Source organism: Telmatherina bonti (genome assembly GCF_933228915.1).
Source record: "Telmatherina bonti genome assembly, chromosome: 14".
NCBI classification, from domain to species: domain Eukaryota; kingdom Metazoa; phylum Chordata; class Actinopteri; order Atheriniformes; family Telmatherinidae; genus Telmatherina; species Telmatherina bonti.
Window position 1 is genome coordinate 16,129,405 of NC_136612.1, and position 25,397 is coordinate 16,154,801.

Here is a 25,397-nt window from a genome sequence, read left to right on the forward strand (position 1 = left end):
TTCCCTCCCTCTGAGTCGTGCACAGATTGTCATTTGACAGTTGTTCATTAACGCATGGAAGACAGGTAGACTGTTGTGAAACAAGGCGGAGGGATAGTGATCTGAGGCATCAGCTAAAGCGGCCGACTGACGTTTGTTGTGCTTTATCCACTTATTCTCTGGTAAGAGTTTGCATTAAGAGGTTGTTTTGTTTTCTTGTCTGGATGTTGGATAGTAAATCAAGACTTCTGCTTAGTCACCGAAGAGCGCTGTTCACTTGTGTTTTTGGATATAAGGTTGTCAATGGAAAGGATCAGTTCTGGTGAACTGCTGTAAAAACCTACTTCCTGCCTTCTGTTTATCAGAACAAACGTATTGATCACTGACATGTAGAAGCTGGAGGAGACGCTGGGCTGTGAGAGATAAAGGAAAACCTCCAGGATCAATAATGTACTGCTGGCACAGTTTGCCCTGCCTGGGAGTGCTGATCACCGTGGTGGTCGCCAACAACATGCTGGATGAGTGCTTGTCATCAAACCGTAAATACAGCATGAATGTTGTGCTGCTGGAGGACAACACTTATGAATGGAGCCGACCGTTTGTTCAGAAGGCCGTTGAACAAGCCATCGAGAAGGATAGGCTGGAGAACCTCAAAGAAGGTATGACCTGGTTATGGCTGAGCATGGCTGGATGTGTGAAGCTCATAATAGTGCAAGTTTGTTTGTAATAGGTAGTATATGAATTAGAGAATATGGAACTTGAATGAAGAAAATAAAAACTGAAATCAAATGTTAAACAAGTCAAACAACATTTTATACAACATAATATAGTCAAGATGACTGATCTTGAATCTTTTTTTTTTTTTTTTTTTTGGTCTTGTTAAGGAAGCTGTTCAGGTTTTAATGTCACTGTTAAAATAAAGTAAAAGTTTAGGTTCTGTAATAAATAAGGGTTACCTTTTTGTTCTTGATGGACAAACTATTTGAAAGTTATATATCATGTGATATTAGGTTTCTGAGATGCACATGGAGTGTTTCAGGCTCTTTCCAGAAAGTTTAAATGAGAGGCTGGGCATCGATGTGGGGCTTTCTTCTCAATTATGCGACTAATTGCTCTGAAATATAATTGGATTTTAGTCAAGTTAAAAATTATTCTTTTCAAATATTAAACAAACTTTACAATAAAACAGTCAAAAGTCAATGTTTTGATTTGGATCAAAATCTCAGCCCAGTTTAACATGTGAAATATCCGGTCATTTAACAAAAACAAGGCAAACAACTGCTGAATGCTTTCACATTTATTCTGCTAAGTAATTTGTTTACTTTTGATCTTCAGTCAAAGTAACCTACTTTACAATTTTTTTTCATGTCTTTTACTTGGTCTTTAAATATATACACACACATATATATATATATATATATATATATATATATATATATATATATATATATATATATATATATATATATATATATATATATATATATATATATACATATATATATACATATATAAGCACACTGGAGATTGTGCTTATAGAATATCTTTATAGTATGGTATCTGTATTTGTTTTGTTTGTCTTTTTATGAACTTTGAGTTTGAAATAAAGAATAAAGAATTGCAGTGGGCACAAATACCTGTCATCAAGTGCATATATATATATATATATATATGTATATATATATATATATATATATATATATATATATATATATATATATATATATATATATATATATATATATATATATATATATATATATATATACATATATATATATATATATATATGCACTTGATGACAGGTATTTGTGCCCACTGCAATTCTTTATTCTTTATTTCAAACTCAAAGTTCATAAAAAGACAAACAAAACAAATACAGATACCATACTATAAAGATATTCTATAAGCACAATCTCCAGTGCCTCCATAGCTCAGAGCTATACATGATGCTACTCTGCTCGGGTCTTACATATATAATTTCATTTTGTGAGTCTATGAGTCTCATAGTAAATTTATACACAAAGTTTCTTATCAAAGCTTGTAATGTGGGCACGTTATTCTGCACAAACATCAGGCCTGAAATGGTCCAAAGAGGGACTTTCAACACAATCCTGAGAACATCGCTGCATGCAATCTGGAGTTCACGAAATTTAGCTTTTGCGTATCTGCACCACAAGTAGGCAGTGATGTACAGTAGGCTTTATACAAGGCAATTTTTACTATTTCTGTGCAGATTCCAAATTTTCATGCCAGCATATGTGCTTGTTCATAAAGTTTACAATGTTGCCTCTGCATGTCATCATCATCATCATCAGAGAGAGAGAGCACTCCTGATCATGTGACCCAGCTATCCTCCCCTGACAAGTAAAACACAGGAAAGTCTGACTTCCGCAGCTCTTCAGTTCGCAACACCATCACAACACTCTTCTTAGCGTTAAACGTGATGCATTACTGCTCCCCATATTCTGCAATGTTTTATTTCACTAAATCATAGTTTAGTTTTTTCCCCCCAGTTTCTTATTTGATCCATATATTTTAATTTATTTATCTACATCCTTCCATTCAAATTTTAACTATTTTTCTGTTGTCATGTAAAAATAAACATTTGATGAACAATAAAAACATTTATTCTGATTATTTTTTCCAAAACATACTGAAAAAAGCAGAGAAGTCTTTTTGCCCTTCTACTTAGTGTGAACATTAAAGGGTGAACTGTAATAAAGACCAATTTTTGTACCTGGCTTCTAAACATTCTTAGAAAACATTACAAGATGGGAATAAATGCACATTTCAGTGTTGTATGATTTCAGATGGTTGGTTATATATACGTGCACTGACTGTATCTCCATCCAAAACTACAGATGATAACACAACTTGATGTTGTTAATGCTACAAACGCTAAATAAAGTAAATAAACTGTGATGGAATGACTGATAACAGAGAGCATAGTAGATAATCTGTGTTGGACCCTCAGTGGTTTATCTGCTATATTTTGTAACAGTCACACGTGCATTTACTGCATACGTCTGAGAAACAGCCTTACATTTTAAAGACCTAAGAATATTTTCACTGAGATGCTCAAGCTCAGCTGGTGCCACACATATTATTTTCCATAGTAAAAGATATAAAACAGGTTTTTCAGCTTTCTTTTGTTTACTTGTTTTTTTTTTAAATTATTTCTTAAAAAGGGAATTTGGACATCAGTGGCTCTTTTTTTAACAGTAGCTAGACAGAAAAAGGGTCTGCTTGTCATGTGGAATTACATTCAGCAAAGAGCTGTACACTAAATGCATATAGGTCAGTTTATTGCTGCCTGGATTAGTCTTTTTTTCACATGGCATTAAAGCAGAAAGTAAAGTTTGAATGAATCTTAGCATTTTAACAGAAGCAGTGTTTGGGGGGAGGTTTTCTATATTAAATAGTGGAATTTGAATCGCTTGTTTTCCATGACATGAATCTTGCAGACTTGTGAACCTTCGATCGATCTCGGTCAATCTAATCTTAGTCAATGGAACTAAAATGGCTAATTCATTATCCAACTCCAATAGCTTAATTAAGTCATAATAGACTAAAGTATTTCTTCCATCAAATCCATATTATGGCAATAGTATTTGTTATCTGAAATGGATGCAATTAGATTGACACGTTATTTTATATTTAAATACATTTTAACAGATGTTTTCTTTTTTTCTAAAAAGCCCAGAAAACTTGAACCACAAAAGAAGTTGTTTTTTTCCATTGATGCTTTAGATTTGCCTGAACCTTGCCAAGTAAAACCTTTATCACATTTATTTGACTTTGCTGTGGCTGGAAATAAAAATGTTGCCATTCTTTCTTTAAAAAGCCAAAGACTAACATTTCAACAGGATGAAGACTGTCTACTGTAATCTTATCAAAACAATGAAATTAATCAGTTCATTTCTCATATTAAGGATTCTTATCTCTATTCTTTTTTCCCCATGACTCAAGACTTAAACTTCACCTTGACGGCTAACTACAATGGGTTCAACACCAATATATACAAAAGGCAGGGGTGCGGGAGCAGCACCTGCGAGGGGGTGGCAATACTCAAAAGGCTTGATGTAAGTGTGATGAACATATTTACTAAAGGACAGATGATTTTTTTTTTAAGTGAACATGAAGGTGGATTAATTGGGCCAACAGAGTCAAAAATGTTCAAAGTGAAACATTTATTAGTGACTTTTTAGTGTTAAAAGAAACAATCTTAACCCATTTTCAGCTTCTGTGTAGTTATTAGATTTATCTTCTTTTTTTTTTTTTATAACTGTATTGCCACATTAACAACTCTGACAAGTTCCCGTTTTTGTGGTTTGAGTTTATTATCAGTAGACTGCCTCTCAAATGGCACAGTGAGATATCTACTGCTCCTTGATCAGATGGTTATTATGAATGCTTTAAATTGACATCATAAATGAGACACTTAATCAAGCTGTTTTGAGGACAAAGGGTAGAGATACATCTATGTGTCTTAAAACATCCCTGGTCAAGGCTAGTTCTGCAGTATGCATCTCCTATCAGCATGTTTCTCTAAAAAACCGATGGCGACTAGATGTGATAACATATAAGGATCATCTCAGTGCAATGCAGGTACATAAAGTTGTATTTTAGGCTTCTGGTGCAGTGAAGTCTCCTACATCCAGCAAAAGGTAAAAGACAAATAGTAAAATGGATCTAAGGAAAATCTAAACAGTGGCACTTAATACATAGTTAACTAGGTTAATGAATGTGAGTAGTAAAATCAGTTTAATCACGGTTACCTGAATGAATCTGAGCCTTGGCAGTGACGTTGTTCCACACACAGAATGACACTTTTTGGTGTATTTGATAACACATCAACTGCTGTAATTTCTTATGCAGAGTGTTGGTGAAGTTGGTTGTGTCATGTTGGGGCCTTCCTGTACCTACGCCACCTTCCAGCTCGTAGAGTAAGCATGACTCAGTTTCTTTCTAACCAAACAGACCTTATTAAGTTTCTGAATGTTCACTTTGTTTGTCTGCCATAGTGAAGAAATTGGCTTGAGCTTGAGCGTTCCCGTCATCTCTGCTGGGAGTTTCGGCCTCTCCTGTGACTATAAACCAAAACTGACCCGCATTCTGCCTCCGGCGCGAAAAATATCGGACTTACTAATTAATTTCATGATAGAAGAATTGCCATTTAAGGATGTTTGGAATAAAGTATATGTGTACAAGAAGTCTAACAACGTATCCGAGGATTGTTTCTGGTGAGGAAGTACAAGATAATCCAAGCAGGCCAACTTGTAAATTGCTCTGTGCTCCTTATTTTGCCAGATTTTTGTTAATATTTCTACTTCTGCAACAGGTACATCAATGCATTGGAAGCAGCTTCATACAAGTTCAGCTTGAATACAAGTAGAATAGTGCTGCGCGGTGAAGAAGCTCTCTATGAGGCCCTGGAAAAAGAAAACAGACACAGCAACGGTGAGCACATTTAAATTATTACAGAAAAGGGTTTAGTTTATAAATACTTTGCTTTAGCTTGTTATACAAATATCAACAAAAAAGGAAACCATGAGGCCTTCTTCAGTTTTTCTTAGGGTCTCCAGAGGAGAATTATTACCCTTTTCTTTATCATGAAGCCCTGTTGGCAGGTTTTCAGTTGCACAGAGAAATAAGTGTTCATCAACTTAACATATTTCACAATCCTGCTCTCATATCATGCAACCCCAAAAAATCTGGACATTTCATTCAATAATTTGTGATTTTGAGAAAGAAAAACGACCACAGTTATTTAGTGGGAGAGCAAAAACAATTATCTTATTTTCAAAAGACCTCATTGATATGTTTGAATGCCTTTGGTGAATCATTGTTTATTTGTACATATAAACATAAAGTACAGCCTTAGCCGTACTTTGTGTTTATCTACTGCCAGTTTTTTTTTTTTTTTTTTTTTTTTTTTTTTGCCTGCTCTGATTTTTTTTCTTTTTATTAAAAGAGAAAACTTTGAACTGACTTGCCAGTTCAACGTTTAGATGATTTTATATTATTTTCTAAAAATGATGAAGGGGACAAACATTTTATATCTTAAAATCTTGAACTTAAAGCAACACCACATAGGTTTCCAAATGTAAACCTTCTTTTCTTCTGACTAGTTTTGATGGGACACTGTTTGCACATTATGTCTAGTCATTAAGCTGTTGTTGCTTTGCAGCATCCTGAGGCTGAAACACTGTTTCTCACAATTTTGTGTTGCAGCTCAGCTCATCAAATGACAGCTATACTTTACTATACGTTATCTTGCAACATGTGGGGTCTCAAAACACTGATTTGAATGAGCTGATTTGGGCTGATTTGAATGCACACTGTTGCTGATTATAATGGAAGAAGAAATTATCAGAGGAAGAAAGGAAAAGAAAGGAAGTAATTGATAGAGCAAGAGATAAGTTTTGACATCTGACTGACTTTTACTCACTGGAGAGAGCTCAGAGAAGAGACAGGATGCAAGACAGATGTTGAGCATTTAGCCTTTGTTAAGAGGCAAAAAGTTAGAAAATCTACCAATGTTTGGTCGAACCGATTTAAAGTGTTGTATTTATGCTGGTTTAGATGATGTAGCAGATTTCTGGAGTCATGATGATAATGTATTACCACACACAGGATAGTAGAGCAGATTTTTCAGTCAATTTAGAAAAATAGGCTGATTAATCTAACAAATGTTTAAATCCAATAATCTGTCATTCAATCTGTGCATCACTTCCCCCTTGGAAATTGCACTCATGCAAGATTCACTTTTTTTTAAAATTGTATTTATTTATATTTATTTTTCCAGGACTGAAAGTCACCTGGCATTAGACTTAAAATGTAACATCTATGAACATGCTGTAAAAAAGGGGACGAAAACTGAAGCACCAGACAAATGTCTTCCCTCTGTTTAACTGGAAACTGATTTTATTTTTCCAGTTTTCATTCTATGCGGGAACGTCAGTGATGTTGTTTCAGTAAAGGAAAAGGCAAAGTCGCTTCCCCGAGACATCATATTTATTCTCCTTGACATTTACAAGTAAGCTTGGACATGAGTTCAACTATTTCACTTTTACATGAATATCACAAAACCACAACATAAAACACAAAGGAAGAAGATTTTGAAGAATACAAGTTATATTTAATTTGACCCTTCTGACTTTTGTCTAGCCCTGTGTATTATGACAACTCAACATCCACTGTGGGCATGGAAGACGTCCTAATTATCACTCTGCCACAGAGGGACTACACAAGTGGGTCAAACTTTACAAATAATGATACGGTGAGTTGTACATTGAAAACTTAAAAAAAAAGAGACCATGACGGAAATTGTGTTGTGTATGAGTCATATTTTCCTGTTTTTCATTCCAATTTGCAGCTAAATGACTATGTGGCTGGTTATCATGATGGGGCTCTGCTGTTTGGCAAAGTGCTCAGAGAGAGGATGCTCAGCCAGCGATATAACAGAAAATCCACCGATGTGCGTCTGGGCGACAATCCTTTTGGAAGTGTCTCTTTTTATGGTGCGTATGATCCCATGTGGCAAAATTACAGTTTTGTATGTAGTCTCATGTGGCATGACAATAACTTGACTAAGGATAAAAACATCACTATTATTTGTTTACAGTCATGTGAAGAATGATAAATATGACTTTTCAATCATAAGGCCTTATATAGGATAAAAGAGAGGACAAAAGAAAGCTACTGTTGCCAGAAACAATCCCTTTCTGTTTTACATCTCTCTTACATTATAGTTGACTGAGATACATCTGAGATTCTACAGACCTTAGTTTGCATGTTAAACATTGAAGTTCATGGAAGCACAATTGTACAAAGACTGACTTAGTGTGGTTTATTTCAGCTTCTTTCAAAGATTCATTCAATACACATCCTAAATTAGGCGACTAGGTAAGAAGCAGGATGCACTCTCAGTTTTTCATAATGCTTCTCAAATAGAAGTGAAAGACAAAGTGTCTCATAAAAAAATCAAAACATTAAAGAAAAAAATCAATGTGTTGCAACTGTCTAATCAACATTTAGACATCCGTCTGATTGAAACACTGTGGCAGCACCGTGAGAGAGCTGAAGTAATATTATACAGAAGAGAGGTTGAAAATTCGACCTCATTGCTGAAAAAGAAATTCATCATAAAATGATTCATTCAAGTTACTGCAGCTAAAACTGGTTTGAGAAGCTGTTGAATCTTGTGGTAATCTGCATTTTTATTGGTGTAGTTTTTGTTTTCAGTGCATAACAACACAGTGTAAAATGTAACGTCCCACTCAGCTAAGGTTGCATCTACTTAAGACAAAGTGATGATCAAATGATTTCTTTTTTTCATTTTGTGATACATGAAAGCTTGGAAATGGAGAAATGTGTACTTTAACTCTTCCTGTAGCATGTTGGTAAGATTTTTTGGCTTTAAAGACACTTGGCATGCAAAAACAAAACAAATGCATGCCTCCTATGTAACTTTCTTTGTCTATAAATCATGTCTATAAACAGCATAAAATATAATTTTACATAGCTAACCTCTGATCCATGTAAACATTAACTTTTGTAATGTAGAAACATAGGCATGCAAAGTGTCACACCACAGTTATGATTGATAGTACGCTACTTGCCTTTGTTTTATGGTTGTGGTTTATTACTGCCTGGTAATACAGATGTAAGCTGATTGGCACACCTCTCGAATACAAAACTGCCCCAATCTTTGACATTTTACCTTCGTTTCTTCCACGAACACAACAGTGTGAAGTCTGAAATCAAAGCTGGAACATTTTCTGGTTCATCTTTCAGTCAGAATAATCATTTATTTACTTGGATTTTTTCCCAGTCAGTATCGCCTGCCATAAAGATAATATTAAGTTATTTAATGGTTTTTATACTTGAATGCACCACAGCAATTTTAATGTCCTCCATTGGCAAAGCAAGGCTTTTATCTATAAAGTAACTGTGCCATAAAGAAGATTTAAATGACACAAATATGACTTAAAGACACATATTACCACTTTTATTACATATAAAAAGATGCCCAAACAGTAAAATATCTAACTGTTGTTAAGATAGACTTTTACTTCTCAGTTATTTTTTCAACCATTTCATTTTAACTCCTTGTAAGGAATAAAAATCCACAACTTTTGGAAACTGAGACATTCTTCCTTGTGACTTTATTTAATGTAATAATTAGCTAAATAATTGGACTCTTTCATCCAAATGAAAAGCAAAAACAAATGAAACATTCATGCATGCTCATACCTTTTAACATACTCATTTATTCGTATGTGTATGTGTGCTGCAAACAGGCATGGGAGGACACTATGTGCTCGATGAATATGGTGACAGAGACGTTAACTTCTCCATGATTTACACTTCAGTTGAAACTCGCAAGGTGAGAGCATCCTTTACTTAACAGCTATTAAAGCCAGTTTAAATGTGAAAAGCTTTATTCACTCTGTGCTTCTGTCCATCTCCAGTATGAAACTCTGTTAGTGTTTGATACCTCAAAAAATCAAACCATAGCCATGCACCCAAATCCAGCTCTACCTTGGAAAGAAGGACGCCTGCCTGATGACGAGCCCGAGCGTCTCGATGGTGAGACATTCTACACTTTAAGACAGCGGTTCTCAACCTTTTTGCAACACAGTATCCCTTGTAAAATATTTTTTCAGCCAAGTACCCCCTAACCAGTGTAAAGTACTTTTGGTTCAGAAAAAACATGAAATGCAGCATTTTATCATTTGTGTTTGGCCTTTTGAACTTTAATTGTGTCTTGCACATCTTGTACTATACGCTTCAACCAGGACTCCGTTGTTTGCGTTGTCAAGGTGACAGTGGGGTTCAATTCACGTCAAAATGTGGGATTGGGAGGAATGAAACGGTGTAAATCTAAATGTAAATTCAGTTTATGAATGTACACTTAAATTTATTGGAATATATTTAAGGATGTTTTAAAGAAAACATAAAAAAAAAATATATATTTTTAAAAAACTTTTATGTACCCCCTGGAATGCCTTTAAGTTCCGTCAGGGGTACGCGTACCCCCATTTGAGAAATAGTGCTTTAAGAAACCTTGTTTAGGGTTCCAATAATAGATTTGAGATGTTTAAATATAGGAAAAATTACACTTTAAATATGTAAAATTAGACTTCTTGAGTGGTTCCTCTTCTTCAGTGTGAGAAGTTTTCGAATGTGTAGAAGGTCTACAGAGTTAAAGTGGAACTATTTTGTGCATTTCGGGCTAATTTAATTTTATTTCTGAGACCAGAAGGGCTGGGATTGATCGAGTTATTGTCACAAATCGCTTTATTTACTTCAGACCGACCCTCTCCGTAGGCTGTCAGATCAGCCTGTGGGCAAAACGAGTGGATTGAGACTCTTCCGCATTAAGCCCCGCCTCCCGCCACTGCACTACATCGGGAGCGCGCACCGCAACTGCTTTCACCGGCATTGTAACATCTCATAAACAGAAGAATTAGACTAATATGAACTCAATAAAAAAAAAACAAAATACAATGTCAACACATAGCATACAGCCCTACATGTTGGAACCTGAATCAGACCCTGAAAACAAAGTGGAAAACAGCAACCCACAGCAACGAATGCAGCAGGATGTCTCTCTTTGGTAAACTCACCAGCCATAGTTGGAAATAACTTTATCCCACGTTTTCCACCCGCCTGATGTATTTGTACATGTCCTTGTTAACCAGTAGAAGGTAACCAATCACCGAACCTTATCCCCCGGGACGTCACAAGGATTTCCAAGTAGAAAAAACTCTCTAAAGCGACGCGTTTTTCGTCGACATAGAAACTGAAAGGCGAGCGTGCTGGAACTCAAACTCAAACTCAAGCATGCGTTTAGGTGATAAAAAACAGCGCCGTTCACATGTCTGATGAGGATTCAACACTGTAACACTGTAGAAAGCTCAGAAAACTCCAAATACCATAATAGGACCCCTTTAAACACTGGGGGGGAATTTTTCACCTACAAAATAAAACTCTGCTCCTGAACTGTCTGAAACACCTGGATTTTCTCTTCTGCACTAAATTATGCATGCAGTCATGTTATATATATGCAGAAAAGCCTGCTGACTAGCTGCTTTGGGACAGCTAAACAAAGAATAGCCACATGTTGCCCAAAGCCACTGTTTCTGATCAATAAGTTGATCATTTAGAGCAAGAAGGGAAGCCTTTAAGACAGCTCTTTCTACTTCAACAAACAATGTGGTTTTTGACCAGTAGACCATGTAAGCTTATTCTCCTAGATAAAATTCTGTCATTCTAAATGTGCATAGTCTTTATAGATACAATGTGAAGATACATTCTTATTTCAGATAATACAAATAAAGTTCTAATATATGTCTCTTTGTATGCATAGATTTACAAATTAATGAACGGGACGTGATTGTGATTGTTTTGGGTGTCAGTGTTGTGGTTGTGACGGTCATCGCGCTCATCTTCTACAGGTAAACAGCAGATACATTTCACACCTTCATTACCACAGAATTGTGGTATTACTAAATCTGAGAAGAAAAGGCAGCATCTGCAGTATTTAAAAAATTGGAAAACAAACTATTAATTATCATTTTAGTGTTGGGAAATGCTTATAGACCTTAATGAATAAAACCCAGTTTCACAGTTTGTAATCTAGGATGTGTTTATTGTCTGTTTATGTGGCTAGGCAAAACAGGAAGGAGCGTATTATGAAGAAGAAGTGGTCCCACATTGAGCCGCACCTGATTGGTCCTTTGTATGAGAAGGCGGTTTCTCTGAAGGTAAGCGCCGTCATTAAACAAGATAAACTGAGCTATGATTGATAACCAATGTAGAAGCATTTATAAAAACAAGCTAAGCATGCTGATTAGGGCATGAAAGATATTAATTCAATGTGTTAAAAATAGAAGTGAAACCATAAAATAAAGTATTCTAAAACTGATAAGTCAAACCTGATGAATCTGTTTCAAATCTGAAATAAATTTCTGATAATGTTCTACATAAATTTTGAAGCAGGTGTTTTTTATGCAAAGCTGCTTACGAATGGATTTCAGTACTGGACCATAACATGTGCCTTTTAGATTCATCAAACACCAAAGGGTATGCTGCAGTCTGCATCATCTGTAGGTGTTTCACTGTTCATACTGGGTGCCTACAAGACAATCATTACAGTGTATGAGGAGAGCAAAAATATGGTCTCTTAAGGGAATTAAGAAGCATATGAGGAACTATATTTTTTAGTTATAAAATACCAAGTAGCATGTTTAAGACAAATATAACACTGTCATACATTGTAATACAAGGATAACTGGTCATTAATCATGACAGAAAGGTTTCATGCAAATTCAGTTCAAGTTGAGGTTTTACATGTTGAGATTGAGTTGGAAATGAGTTATTTAAAATTTTAGCTAAAGGTAGCATTCCTACATCCATTTACAAAGAGATGCTAGTTTAGAATAATGATGCCATGTGGTGAAAATGCTGGGCACTGTTGCACATCATCTGCATGCATACATGGCAAGGCAGCAGGGGGATTCAAAATGCTTTACAGAGACATAAACAAAACAGACATAATAAAAACATTAGAAATAAGAAGCATAATTTAAAATTAAATAAAGAAAGAAAGGAAAATGAGATGAAATTAGATTTAAAAAAAAAAATTAAAATCATGATCTGTTCTAGCTTAAAAGAAACATGCAGATTTGGATTTAAAATAAATTATAAATAACTTTGAACGAAAACGACTAAAATGCAACTAAGAACAGGAACACACAAGAGTATGAGCCTGCAGCTTTGGGGTACCTCGACTAAATAATAGAGAGTGGACTTAATGCTTGCTATTGCACTTTAAAGCAGGTCCTCGAGAGCTACCATCCTGTAACTTTCAGATGCAACACACCTGAATTGTATTGCTGAATTCCCTCTTCTGCGTGCCATCCAGCTCTGCAGACGCCTGGTAACGAGCCGTTCATGTAATTCAGGTGTGTTGGAGATGGGTTGCATCTAAAAGTTGCAGGAATGTACATCTCGAGGACCGAACTTGGGCACCCCTGCTTGAAAGAGATCCCTGCTCAGTGAGGTATTGTATAATCCAAACCAAAAATGGTTTAAAATACCCAATAGAAGTTAAATGTAGTTGGATATTGTGATGCAAACTGTAATAAACTCCAGAAAGATTTAGCAAGATTACAATCTCAGATTGTTTTGCATTTCTAGCTGCTCTTCGACTGTGTTAAAGAAGTCTCAGTGGCTCTAAAAACAATCATCAAGATATGAAAATGAACTCTGAATAAGTCTAGAGACCCCAAAAGACTAAAAATTACAATAGAGAAGAAAGCTGTACCAGAATTAAGTCCAGAATACTGTGTTGAGTTCACACATAAAACATGCTTTTTCAGGACTACAGGTTTAAAATACAAAGTGATGTAGTCCAAATACTCAGGACGGTTTTAATCCCTTCATGCAGAGTGATCATTACGGTGGACACCAACTTACAAACTTCTTTTTTATATGATGGTAAATTTATAAATGACCTACATCAGTGAACATTAGTGAGTCATCCAATGTACTATCACAAACTAAAAATAATTAAATATATTGCATAAGTGATCATAAATGTATCCATTGTAATTATCCAAGTGTGTCTTTGAAAATGACACAGCCATATTTTTATAGAATATTTACATATTATAACATATATTATTTATAGTTAATAGAATACATTAAAATAAATAAAAAGCAAAATATCAATAATAAACAGAAAAAGTATCATTAACTGTGTCTGTATTGGTACAATACTGTAATTGAAAAAAAAAAGAAGACTTTTTTTCTTTTAGATCAATACATGCATGACAGGGCTAAATAAATAAAACAGCATCTAAGATAATACCTCAAATGTACTTAAAATTACTCAGAATGCCTTAAAACAAGTACAGATAAAAAAAAAGAACAACAAAAAAACAACAGAAAAACTTAAAATAGCACAAAACAATTGAAAGTTGACAAAACAATTGTCAAAGGGAATGCAAAAAGAGAGAAAACCAAACAAAGATTAACTCAAATTCACAAACTGACAGCACAAAAGAGACAGAAAATATATTTAGTTTAAGCAGCTGCTTCCAGTCCAGCTGACCTCCTTCACCGCTTTGTCAGAGTCTGACACATGATTCATGTGGCTTATCGACCAATGACTGCTGATCTGATTTGTGTTTATGGAACAGATTGACGATGATAAGAGGAAGGACAGCACTTATTTTACTCATCGAGGTTGTTACGACAAAAAGGTAGCAATGTTTTACTTTACTGAAATCATTTTAAACCAATTCAAGACCAAGAATTAATTACAATGGTGAAAACTTTTTAAAAACTTTTTAAAAAAAAAATAAATTACTTTAATTTTTCAGCCTGTAATCTTGAAGGAGCTGAAACACGCGGACGCAGATTTCACAGAAGATCAGAAAATCGAGCTTAACACTGTGAGATAAATACATTTTATATAAACATGAGAATAATACGGATTGTAGGTAAATAATTTTATATTTTCTATGTCTTTGTATTCCAGCTGCTGCACATTGATTACTACAACCTGACCAAGTTTTATGGCACTGTGAAGTTTGAGTATGGTGTGTTCGGGGTGTTTGAACTGTGTCAGAGGGGCTCCCTCAGGGTAAGAGCACAACATAAAGCTCCTTATTTTTCTGTTTTCCCTGCATATCAGCTCCAACTCCTGCCATTTTGCCATGTCCTCACATGAAGATTGTTATTTACAGATTTGTTTAATGGTTAATGTATTGGGTTGCTGATAATTAAAAAAAAAACATTTAAAAACATTCAGGTTAAATGGCAGACAATTCATTTTGGTGACATGAACAAATTAACTAATTAAAATGTCTGTAATAGCTCTAAACGAGGTTTATGAACCCATAAGTTAAATGTGAATTTCTTTCACAGCTTATCAGTCAGAAATAATTTTATATTGCTTTTGAATTTAGCAATTATGTGATTATTATCAACTTTTGGAGTGTGTATTGACCCTTCTGGAAATTTACCAATCATTTCTGTTTTATGCGCACACACTGCATGCAGCACAACCACTTGTGGTCCAAATGTTTCCATGTCTTTACTTCTTGTTACTTGAGAAATATGTTATTTATGACAGATCTCAGTGGCCTCCTTTCTACGCCGCGCACAGTGGCTTTACTCTCTGCTTGATAACTTGACACACAGTTTACAGAGCGCTAATGGAGTGATAGTGAATCCTCCTAATCTCACACTAGCACAGACACACACTGACTAATAAGTGTTCCACTTTTCCATTAACTGCATAAACCTGTAAGCAGAGTAATAAAAGTGATGAAATATAAGCGTTATCAGTTTTCCTTCTTTTTGCTCCCCCAGTACATCCTTAATGACAGGATATCGTACCCAGATGAAACCTTCCTGGATATGGAGTTTAAGATATCAGTCATGTATGACATAGCAAAGGTATGTTTTCTTTAAACAATAACAAATCAAGAAAGTTTAAATAATTATTGTCCAACTCAAGAGTTGCATCCATAAACATTTGAGTCTTTGAGGAACAGACGATGGTGGCACTTACCGGCAAAAAGAGATCCTTGTCAACAAATGTGTGCTAAGATGAATGAGTTATTGAAAACAACTGTAATCCTCAAAAAATAAAAAAATAAAGATTTAACAGGATTTGCATGTTTAGAGCACAGAGGAACATCTGTCCATTTTCAGTAAAACAATAAACCCACATTCTTTAACCATTATAATAAAATGCCCAACGAAGAAGTGAGTGGCACTGAACTGACTGCAGTGCTGTTCTGCTGAAAACCTGAATACTTATCTGCAGGAATAAAGGGCCAAAATAAACTGGAATTACTCCATCATTTCATATCCAATGGTGGAAGGTCTTTCCAGTGCAGTGAAAAGGCATGGCAACATTACAGTCATAAAACCTTTCTGTCCCTAATTCATTTTGGAATAAATGGCAGTTCTCAAATGGATGTGTATTAACAAATAAAATGAATTTAATAAGGTATTCTATATCTTGAATTTTCTCTGCAATTAAAGAAAAGAGGATCAGCACTTTGTATATTTATACTACTGATCACACCTTTCTGGGGGAAAACAAAAAGAAGTTAACGTGCCGCTGTTCTTCATCATAATTCACACATGCCAAACAGAGTCTTGCGTCACCATGTCCTTTACCCATCAAGTTGTTGTGGTATCATTACTGGTGACAACGCCTTTATGTGTGTGAGCACACATGGTGGGACTCATTTACCTCCATCATTACCATCCCTGCTGGCTTACAGGAGCATCAGCAACATGTCTACCTGCTTTAACCATCCTGTTCACTGCTGCCCTCTTGCTGTGCGTCCTCTGCAGGGCATGTCATATCTTCACTCCAGTAACATCGCAATTCATGGTCGCCTCAAGTCCACCAACTGTGTGGTTGATAATCGTATGGTGGTCAAGATAACTGACTTTGGTTGCAACACCATCCTGAAGCCAGGCAGAGGTGGGACTGAGTTTGATTATCAGTAAGGTTGATCGCTCATTTTTATACTAAGAACATCTGATAATCAACCTCTCCTCTCCTCTCCTCTCCTCTCCTCTCCTCTCCTCTCCTCTCCTCTCCTCTCCTCTCAGATTTGTGGACGGCCCCAGAGCACCTTCGTAAAGGCGGGGTGTCTCAGAAAGGGGACGTCTACAGCTATGGCATCATTGCCCACGAGATTGTTATGAGGTGGGCCCCATTCTATACACTGTGCTGCTCTAATACTACAGGTAGGTCACCATCATTATAGAATAGAATAGAATAGAATAGAATAGAATAGAATAGAATAGAATAGAATAGAATAGAATAGAATAGTCATTCTCGACATATGCTAGTTAAAACATATTAAAAACAAATATCACTTTGAGCTGGAACAACATTCATTCATGAGTGCGAACTCCTCATGAGTCTGAGGAAGGGCTGTGGCCCGACACGTCACTCACTTGTTTTTTGTTCATAGAATATCGGGAACTAACTCTAGTGTGCGGACCTACTTCTTTTAGTCGTCATTTGCCTTTGTTTTATCTTTATAAGGATGAATTGTATAATGATGAATTATACAATAATATAATATATGTTGGCAACATGTAATATATAATTACACAACACAATAATATATAATTATCCAATAATATATGTATAATAATGAATTATAAGGATGAATATCTTCATAAGGATTGAATCTCTTTTCTTCAACAACATTCATTCATTCATTCGTTTGTGTGTTTGTTTGTTTGTTCTCTGTTTCACTAATTCCAGAAGCTGGAGGCTATCTTAAAAATATATTAATAAAAATAATGATAATAATAACAAGATAATACATATCATAAACATCTAAATGTTATAAAATATAACTTTATTAGAATCCCATTAATATTTCTGAGTTAACTCGATATCCCTCAGAGAAACTCTACAGAGTGCAATATCCCAGAAACAACATCTTCTTCAGGCCTGATCTCAACTTTGAAGGAGCATCAGACAGGCAGATTGGGGTAAAAAGAGCCACCAAATGCTATCAAGCAATTAGATACATCATTAGTTGTATCTATCAAGGTAAAAACAAATTGAAAAACAATTTTTTTTTTTCTATTTTCAGCTCTACATGCTAATAAAAAACTGCTGGGATGAAGACCCTGAACGGAGGCCCGATTTCAAGAGAATAGAGTTAGCTCTGGGAAAGATTTTCAGGTATATAACCATGTTCATTTTGAAAGACTTAATAATTTCAACAATGTGACACATGTATGTAGCGCAGCTGTCCACCTGAACAGCAGTTTGTCCTTGTTGTGTACATTTGAAACAGCAACCTGCATAATCAAGCCACAGAGACGTACATGGACAAGCTTATCCGGCGTTTGCAGATGTACTCGAAGACTCTGGAGAATCTGGTAGAGGAGAGAACTGCTCTGTACAAAGCTGAGAGGGACAGAGCGGACCGCCTCAACTTCATGCTCCTCCCTGGGTAGGTGAAAGAAGCTGCACTAATCAGCTTTAGCTCTGGTAATGACCATAAGATTGTCCATGTTGCCAATCATCCAAGTTTTTGCTTTAGTTTGAAGGAATTTTATTTATTTTATATTGTGTCATCGGCTGCTTTTACGACCTACAACTAGATTAACTTTCAGTGTTAATCTGAGCAATAATTAGTTGAAGAATCTAAAAAAAAAAATCTGATCAATGATCAACATTTCAGATATTTTAGGCCATCAAATCATAATTTAAAGCAACTGTAATCCTAAATGCCACAAAATGTGCTGAAATTGCTGTTTGTACCAGATAAAAACAATTCAATACTCTTTACATAAAAGAGGGAACACAACAAATGTACAAACAGTGAATAAATAAAATGTTCACATTTAAAAGGTGTACAAAAATCACAGTAAAAAAAAATATAAAACAATTTCAAATAACAGAAAAATAATGATTAAAAGCAAGCAACAGTCTAGATTAACGGTCTAGTTCAAAGATGCAGTTCAGAAAAGGGCCTTGTGATGGACTGACGACCGGTCCAGGGTGTACCCTGCCTCCTGCCCGTAGGCTGCTGGGACTGGCTCCAGCTCCCCCACAATCCTTCATCGGATTAAGCGGTTTCAGAAAATGAATGAATGAGTTCAGGAGAAGATTCTTCTAAAACCTTGGATTCAAAGTGTCTACATTTGGTGAGAGTTTTATCTCCACTGGTACTTTATTCAACATGTTTATAGCACAACAGCTTAATGTTGCTTTACTGTATTTAAAGCCATTTTATGTCTTTGACATTAGTTAATGCAAATCTTGTGAGGATCAAACATATTCCAAAGACCCAAATAAAAAGCTAATTTAGGCCTTTTTTTTTTGCACCAAAATTCCCTGCTAGCTACACAGCAGGTACATTAACACAGTGGACTGTGCAACAGCTAAGAGTCAGACAGCTAATAAAATGTTATTCTCATATTGTGTGAAATACATAAATAATTTCTTTCGTGTTGTTCTAGGCTTTGTGGATGTGTAAACAGTGCAAATATTAGTCTTGTTTGTAGTTTGTGAATGCTGCCCCCAAGTGGGTCAAAAGAATTTCAGACACAACCACGAAGCTTGTTTCTGTTGTTTTTTGTTTTTTTTCGGCACATTTTGGTATGAGACCTTTGTCTTTGATAAATCATGATGTTTAAAGGGACTCTATGATGTTATTTCTTAGTTTTCTGAGCTTTCTATTGTGTTATAATGTTGAATACTCATCAGATATATAAGCAGCACAGTTTTTTTTTTTTTATATCACCTAAACACATGTTTGATTTTTCCAGCACTCTATACATTTGGTTTCCATGGCAACTGAAACGATTGTTTTTAGAGAAAATTTTTTTACATCAAAATATTAGTGACGTCCTGGGGGAGGGACTCAGTGATTGGCCAACTGCTAGGTCATACACGTTCATGAGAAGAAAGCCACACCCACCTTTACTGTTCAATATAATTACTCCTGGCAGATCAGATGCACCCTGCAGGCAGGACAAAGGGCGGAACTTTTTCTGTTCGCTTGTTTCTGGCAGAGGCTGATCTGAGAGGATCAATACAAACTGAATGAAGGAATTTGTGAAAAAATACTTGATTATTTCCTGCCCTTCTGGACTTGCATATTAAATCAAGTTGGACTAAAATGTGCATAATAGAGCCGCTTTACAAGCAGGAGCACTAAGTGCCGATCCACGTTTTAAACAAGAATAAACACTGCACAGAATTAATTTGTTTAACAATCGACGTCAACATCCTCTGACATGCAAATGTCCCAAACATCTTGCCCAAGTTCATGGCAAACCTGCATTGCATTTGTAGATACTATTCTGACTCACTGTGAATTTTAGAACTAATAATAAAAGTAAAAAATTTGCACTTTCTGTGTCTTCCTAGCCCGGTGGTGCGCTCCCTTAAAGAGACTGGCAAAGTACAGCCAGAGCTGTTTGAGGAGGTGACCATCTATTTCAGTGACATTGTGGGATTTACCACCTTATGCCACTACAGCACGCCCATGGAGGTGGTTGACATGCTCAACGAAATCTACAAGAACTTTGACAGCATCTTGGACCACCATGATGTGTACAAGGTAGTTTAGCATACAAGGGTCAGTTTAGTTTTGATTTGACAGGTATTTCACTGCACAGTGGTGAGTGCTTTGAATGTTTCTTGTATGTATATTGAATGATTTTAGTTAAACAGTTAATCACTAAAACATGGTCTGTGTCAAAGTTGGTAACAAAATATAAAGAAAGAAATTTCACATGGTCTTGAAATGGCCTGGATATGACATTTTCTTCATCTTTCAGTGAGTTGGGATCTACGTGATGATGTGATTGTGGCCACAACTCTGTTTGTCAGCTACTGCTAACAGTTAGTAGTTAGCAGCAAACACCTAGCATCCATTTGCAGGACCCAACACCAGTGGCTGGAAGTCATTGGTCTTGGCTGGACTGAGTCCTAGCATTTAGCAACTTGTGCCCACTCAGTCAGCCAGCTCAAAAACCGCCTAACCCAATTAGCTAACCTATGTAACTTGCACTAGCTTGTCTTTTATCAGATCCTTGCAGTGGATATAGATTAGCTCTCCAAGCTCACCCGACAGAGCAGTTACCATTGTATAACTTTGCTGTATTGTTCCACTCAACAAGTGATCTCCATTTGTTCCTACAGTGTTGCACAAGGAATGGATGGATTGTTTCTGAGGTTCGAGGTGGTGCTCAGCAGATTCATAGAAATATTCAGTCATGTCGTTGATGACTATGAAGCACATTTGGTGTAAAAAATGGAAAATTTGTTCTCTTAATTCATCAGTTGTGCTCTCAGTGGAACAATTAGTGTTCACTTTTTTGTAAACTGCTTTGATTTACAATATGAGTGTAATTATTTCTGGTGGCTAGCTAAGTGCCTACTAACCTCCACTAACTCTTAATAAACTTTTACTTAGAGGTTACACTAGCTTCTCATTTAATGGTTCCTCACAGAGCATGTAGATTTGTAAACTTTCTGGTTAGTTTTTCAGTCCTTGCCATAGACTGTATATAAAAAGATGGACGTAGCCTCCGTGACGTCGCCCGTTGGTTTCTGAAGAGCTGAATTGAAGCTCGGTGGGCAGAGGCATGTGCGTCGTCTCATCCAGAAAATACAAATATTGGCAAAGAGGTGGAGCTGAGAGGGGGGCTGTGAGTGTCATGGCGGATGATTGACATCATGTGAACTCCGAGCTTTCTGTAGCTAAGAACTAACAGAGCTAATCCGGAGATAACAGGAGCTAACCAGCCAACGGAGGTAAGCAGGCTAAAGCTAAGTCACGTTGTTAACCGGCTAAAAACTGCGGTTGTTCTACGTTCTTCTGACTTGAAGCGAGAGGTTGGGTACCTGTCAATCAAAAGGACACGCCCCCAAATATGCTGAATTTCGAGATTAAATTACTTTTAAACGGACAAGTTAGAAAAAAAAATTCCCTACCCCCACAGTTGTCATGAAGGTAAACCTGACCTATAAACCGAAAATGGATTTTTGAACCAGGCTGTAAACATGTTTATTTCTGCTGTGAAGTTGGTCTTTTTAACATGGGAGTCTATGGGGATTTGCTGTTTTGCGGCCCCTAGTGGATGAAGGAGGTACTGCAGTTTTATGCACTTCTGCATAGGCTTCACTTTTAAACAACCGGAGGCTCCGTCCATCTTTCTTATACAGTCTATGGTCCTTGCTCTCAGTTTTTTTGCAGTTTGTTGTGTCTACAAAACGGCACATTTTACAAAGTGAGATAATGGATCTTTACATATGTGTCTCTACAAAGGTTGTTTTGCTTATATGTTTAGTAATGCATAAAAAAAAACTATCTATTGTCATTTAACACATTAAAAGCTTGCTTTTATAAAGTTATATCTCTGACTTTCAGGTTGAGACAATTGGGGATGCATACATGGTTGCATCAGGTTTACCCAAACGGAACGGTGACAGGCATGCAGTGGACATTGCCCATATGGCCCTGGACATTCTGTCATTTGTTGGGACTTTTGAATTGCAGCACTTGCCTGGAATTCCTCTGTGGATCCGGATTGGTGTGCATTCAGGTATTCCTGGTGATTTTCTAGCATTTCATCATCCCTTGTATTAAACAGGGATTAATTCTAAAATCTTGCAGCCAAAAAATACATGGCCCAAGGGAAATGTTCATTTTGATTGAAAACTGGATGAAATATTAGCACATTCAGGGTAAATAGAACATTTAAACACAGCTGTATTTTCCCACCTGTTTGTTTAAAGGCAGCCATCAATTTCCTATCTTTCCTCCTCACAGTATCTGCTAAACACCAATGACAACATTATGTTTGCAGTACACTTTGATGTAGCGTCTCCATTCTTTGTCCTGCTTGTGAAATGCTGCTGACATATTAGCTAAGTAATGTAAATTTAAAAAAAAATCATGGGGAGTTAAATGCACAATACTTTTTATCTGAATATCTGTGAAACATATCATCTGCATGGTTTGGTTTCATGTATTTGTGACTAGGTCCTTGTGCAGCTGGAGTGGTTGGAAACAAGATGCCTCGATATTGTCTTTTTGGAGATACGGTCAACACAGCCTCACGCATGGAGTCTGCAGGCCTGCGTAAGAGAGATAAAAGCAAAACACCAACTTGTTTGACTAAGAGCCCTCTTAGATGCAGCTTTTATTTGCACAAATGTATAATTAGTCTATTGCATCTCTTTCCTGTTGTCTATCAAGCTTTGAGAATTCATGTAAGCCAGTCCACCATCAACATCCTGGAAAGGACAGATGGCAACTTTGAGTTTGAAAAAAGAGGAGAAACCTACCTAAAGGTGAGATTACTTTTATTTGTCCTTTTTCCAGGCACCAACCATATTAAACACATGAGTTTCATTTCCTCTGGGCTTTTCCATGTCTTTATGTACCTTCTTACAGGGTAAAGGCAAAGAGATGACATACTGGTTAACAGGTGTAACTGGAGGGAAATACAGCCTGCCAACCCCACCGACTGCGTGAGTAAAACTTCATCTAAATTGACCTCAATCATAGGATTTACATTAATCTGCCATGTTCCAAAATAATGCCATCATTTCTGTCTCAGGGAGAACTTCCAGCGGCTCCAGGAGGATCTGGCGGAGATGATTGTGTCTAGTTTGGAGAAGCGTGACAGCTGGAAAGAGGGCTTTGAAAAGCGAAAGACCTTGTCTACCAAAATCCGCTGGAGAGACACAGACAGCAGCATCCAGAAGGAAAGCCCGCCCGAGTACTTCCACCTGGCTGTCACTGACAACCCCACTACCGCCCTGTGAATACCGCGTGGAGGAGCTTTCCTTCAAAAGACATTGGAAAAGATAATTACCTGTGTTTGTGCAAGTTAGCACGTCGGGACAGCTCTGTTGATCTGAGAGCTGGAGTGTTGATAGAAGAGCAGCAGTGGGGCTTACAAGCATGTTAAAGGTGAGGTTAATGTGCAGATGTTTAGATAAGTGCTCTTTACCCTAGGTCACAGTCCTCTGCATCTTTACTTTTTCTTTATATCACAGACTTATATCACACACAGCTTCTTTACTCAGTTTGTTTAATTGATTATAACCCAACCAGATTATGAGACTTGTTTATTTAACTGTGAGGATGCCTGAAGGGAGCATATCTATGCAGGTTGACAAGATGAAAAGGAGACATAGTATGTCATGTCTTACACAAGTTGACACAATTTCCTGAAGTCTTAATGTAATATCTGGGATATGCGTTGGCCAAAATACCACAAAAAAGCAGTAAAACAGCTTCTTTTTCCATAGCAAGTTTCCACCTCTGTTCACTTTTGAGCTCAGATTGACACACACAGCAAAACCAGCTCAGACAGCACTCCGCTGAACAGAAATACTTGCAGTTTCATTCTCAAATACTTATATTCTGCTCATCTGAGTTCTGGTTGGCATGGATGTTTGCATGGATGCCTCTTTTCAGAGCAACCTTGGCACAAATACTTTGAAATGACTCAGGTTGTTATAACATGTTAGAATCATAAACTAGAGTTCAGAGAAGCTGATATTGAGAACAGTTCTTTCTGCAGGCAACATTTCACCAAACCTGATTATTTTTAGCTTTGGCAACCTGTTGATGGTTCATAAGTCAGACATTACAGGTGCTCGGAGGTACCTCAAGAAGCACCAATTTTGACCTTGTTAAATGACAGAAACTTAAAATAAAAGAAAGAAAAATCACAGCAGCATAAGCCTTTAACTTTCACACTAACAAAAATGCCAGAGAAAATGTTTTCTGTTGGTTTTGGACAAGAACAAAGATTTTTTTTTTTTTTTTTTTTTTTTTTTAGCAAATGGTTGAGATGCTAAAAATAACAAGTTAATAATAATGTAACAACAGTGAAATGATTGAAATCAGAAACAATAGTCTTATAACACACACTTACCCAAACCACACGTTAGAGATGCCTCAAAGAGACTTATTTCCAGATTTTTAAAAGAAATTTTTCAAAGTCACTGCAAATATAACCCTAACAAATGATAGACCAGGACCTTAAAGGGTTAAGGAAACATATTTTTGTCAGATGTTGAGAGTCTGCGTAACATGCCATTACATGCACTGTGGGTGGTTAAAATATCCTCCTACTGATCAGCTGAGGCTGAAAAAAATACGCTGATCCAGTTTTAAAACATCAATTTTAACCCCCCCCCATTAAATTTTCTGTAGAAAATTGTTTCACAATGAAACTAACTTTAGAAAAGTTTTCTTTTGTTATTATTATTAATTAAAACATTTATTTAGACACGGAGTTCTCAATCGAGACATTTCTAAACTCCTCAAACCGAAACTGTTTTGCATAGATTCGCTTTTAAGTTTCACAGACACATTTCTCTCCCAAAATAATATGCGTGCAGTTCAAGGCAGCTTGAGCTTATTCCTGCCTAAAAGAGATGAACTGGCACGTGGTTAAAGTTCTACCTACATCTGTGTGCAAGCGCTATCTGAAACTCCCAACACAAGCTGCTTGGTTATATTTCTGATGAGAGTGAAGGTACTGAATCTTCACTCTTCTGTACTTTTGTTTATGTTTAGGTGTTGTCATGTAAGAAATTGTTTACCATGTAAATACACTTTAGCTGTAAAAACATAGGAACTACTTTCACCTGCAAACTGATGTAGCTCACTTAGAGTTGACAAAATAGGAAACTCTTTGTTCTTCAACATTTGCGGTACTCTGTAGGAGGGCTGTTTTATTCATGTTTCAGTTTTGTCTGTGTATGATTAGCTAGTGACTGTAAATCCAGTGATAAATTGTTTTCAGGAAATTTTCTTGACTTTTGTTTTGTGTTTTATTAAATATTGTTGAACCTATGGCACAAG

At 36.3% G+C, this 25,397-nt stretch overlaps 1 protein-coding gene across 1 annotated transcript; it reads left to right on the plus strand.

The window, feature by feature from the left end:
- Positions 1–427: 427 nt before the first annotated feature.
- gucy2ca (guanylate cyclase 2Ca) lies at positions 428–23,341 on the plus strand (the record flags this gene model as incomplete). The annotated part of the gene is made up of 27 exons (XM_079253021.1): positions 428–638; positions 3,952–4,064; positions 4,861–4,928; positions 5,007–5,225; positions 5,324–5,442; positions 6,961–7,021; positions 7,153–7,264; positions 7,361–7,505; positions 9,288–9,373; positions 9,459–9,576; positions 11,360–11,447; positions 11,663–11,756; positions 14,196–14,258; positions 14,379–14,450; positions 14,537–14,641; positions 15,373–15,459; positions 16,372–16,504; positions 16,636–16,773; positions 17,447–17,535; positions 17,640–17,731; positions 17,847–18,005; positions 19,931–20,123; positions 21,939–22,113; positions 22,554–22,652; positions 22,770–22,864; positions 22,968–23,044; positions 23,134–23,341. The coding sequence occupies 27 exons, from the start codon at positions 428–430 to the stop codon at positions 23,339–23,341; spliced, it is 3,219 nt and encodes a 1,072-aa protein (XP_079109147.1).
- Between the last annotated feature and the right edge of the window lie 2,056 nt (positions 23,342–25,397).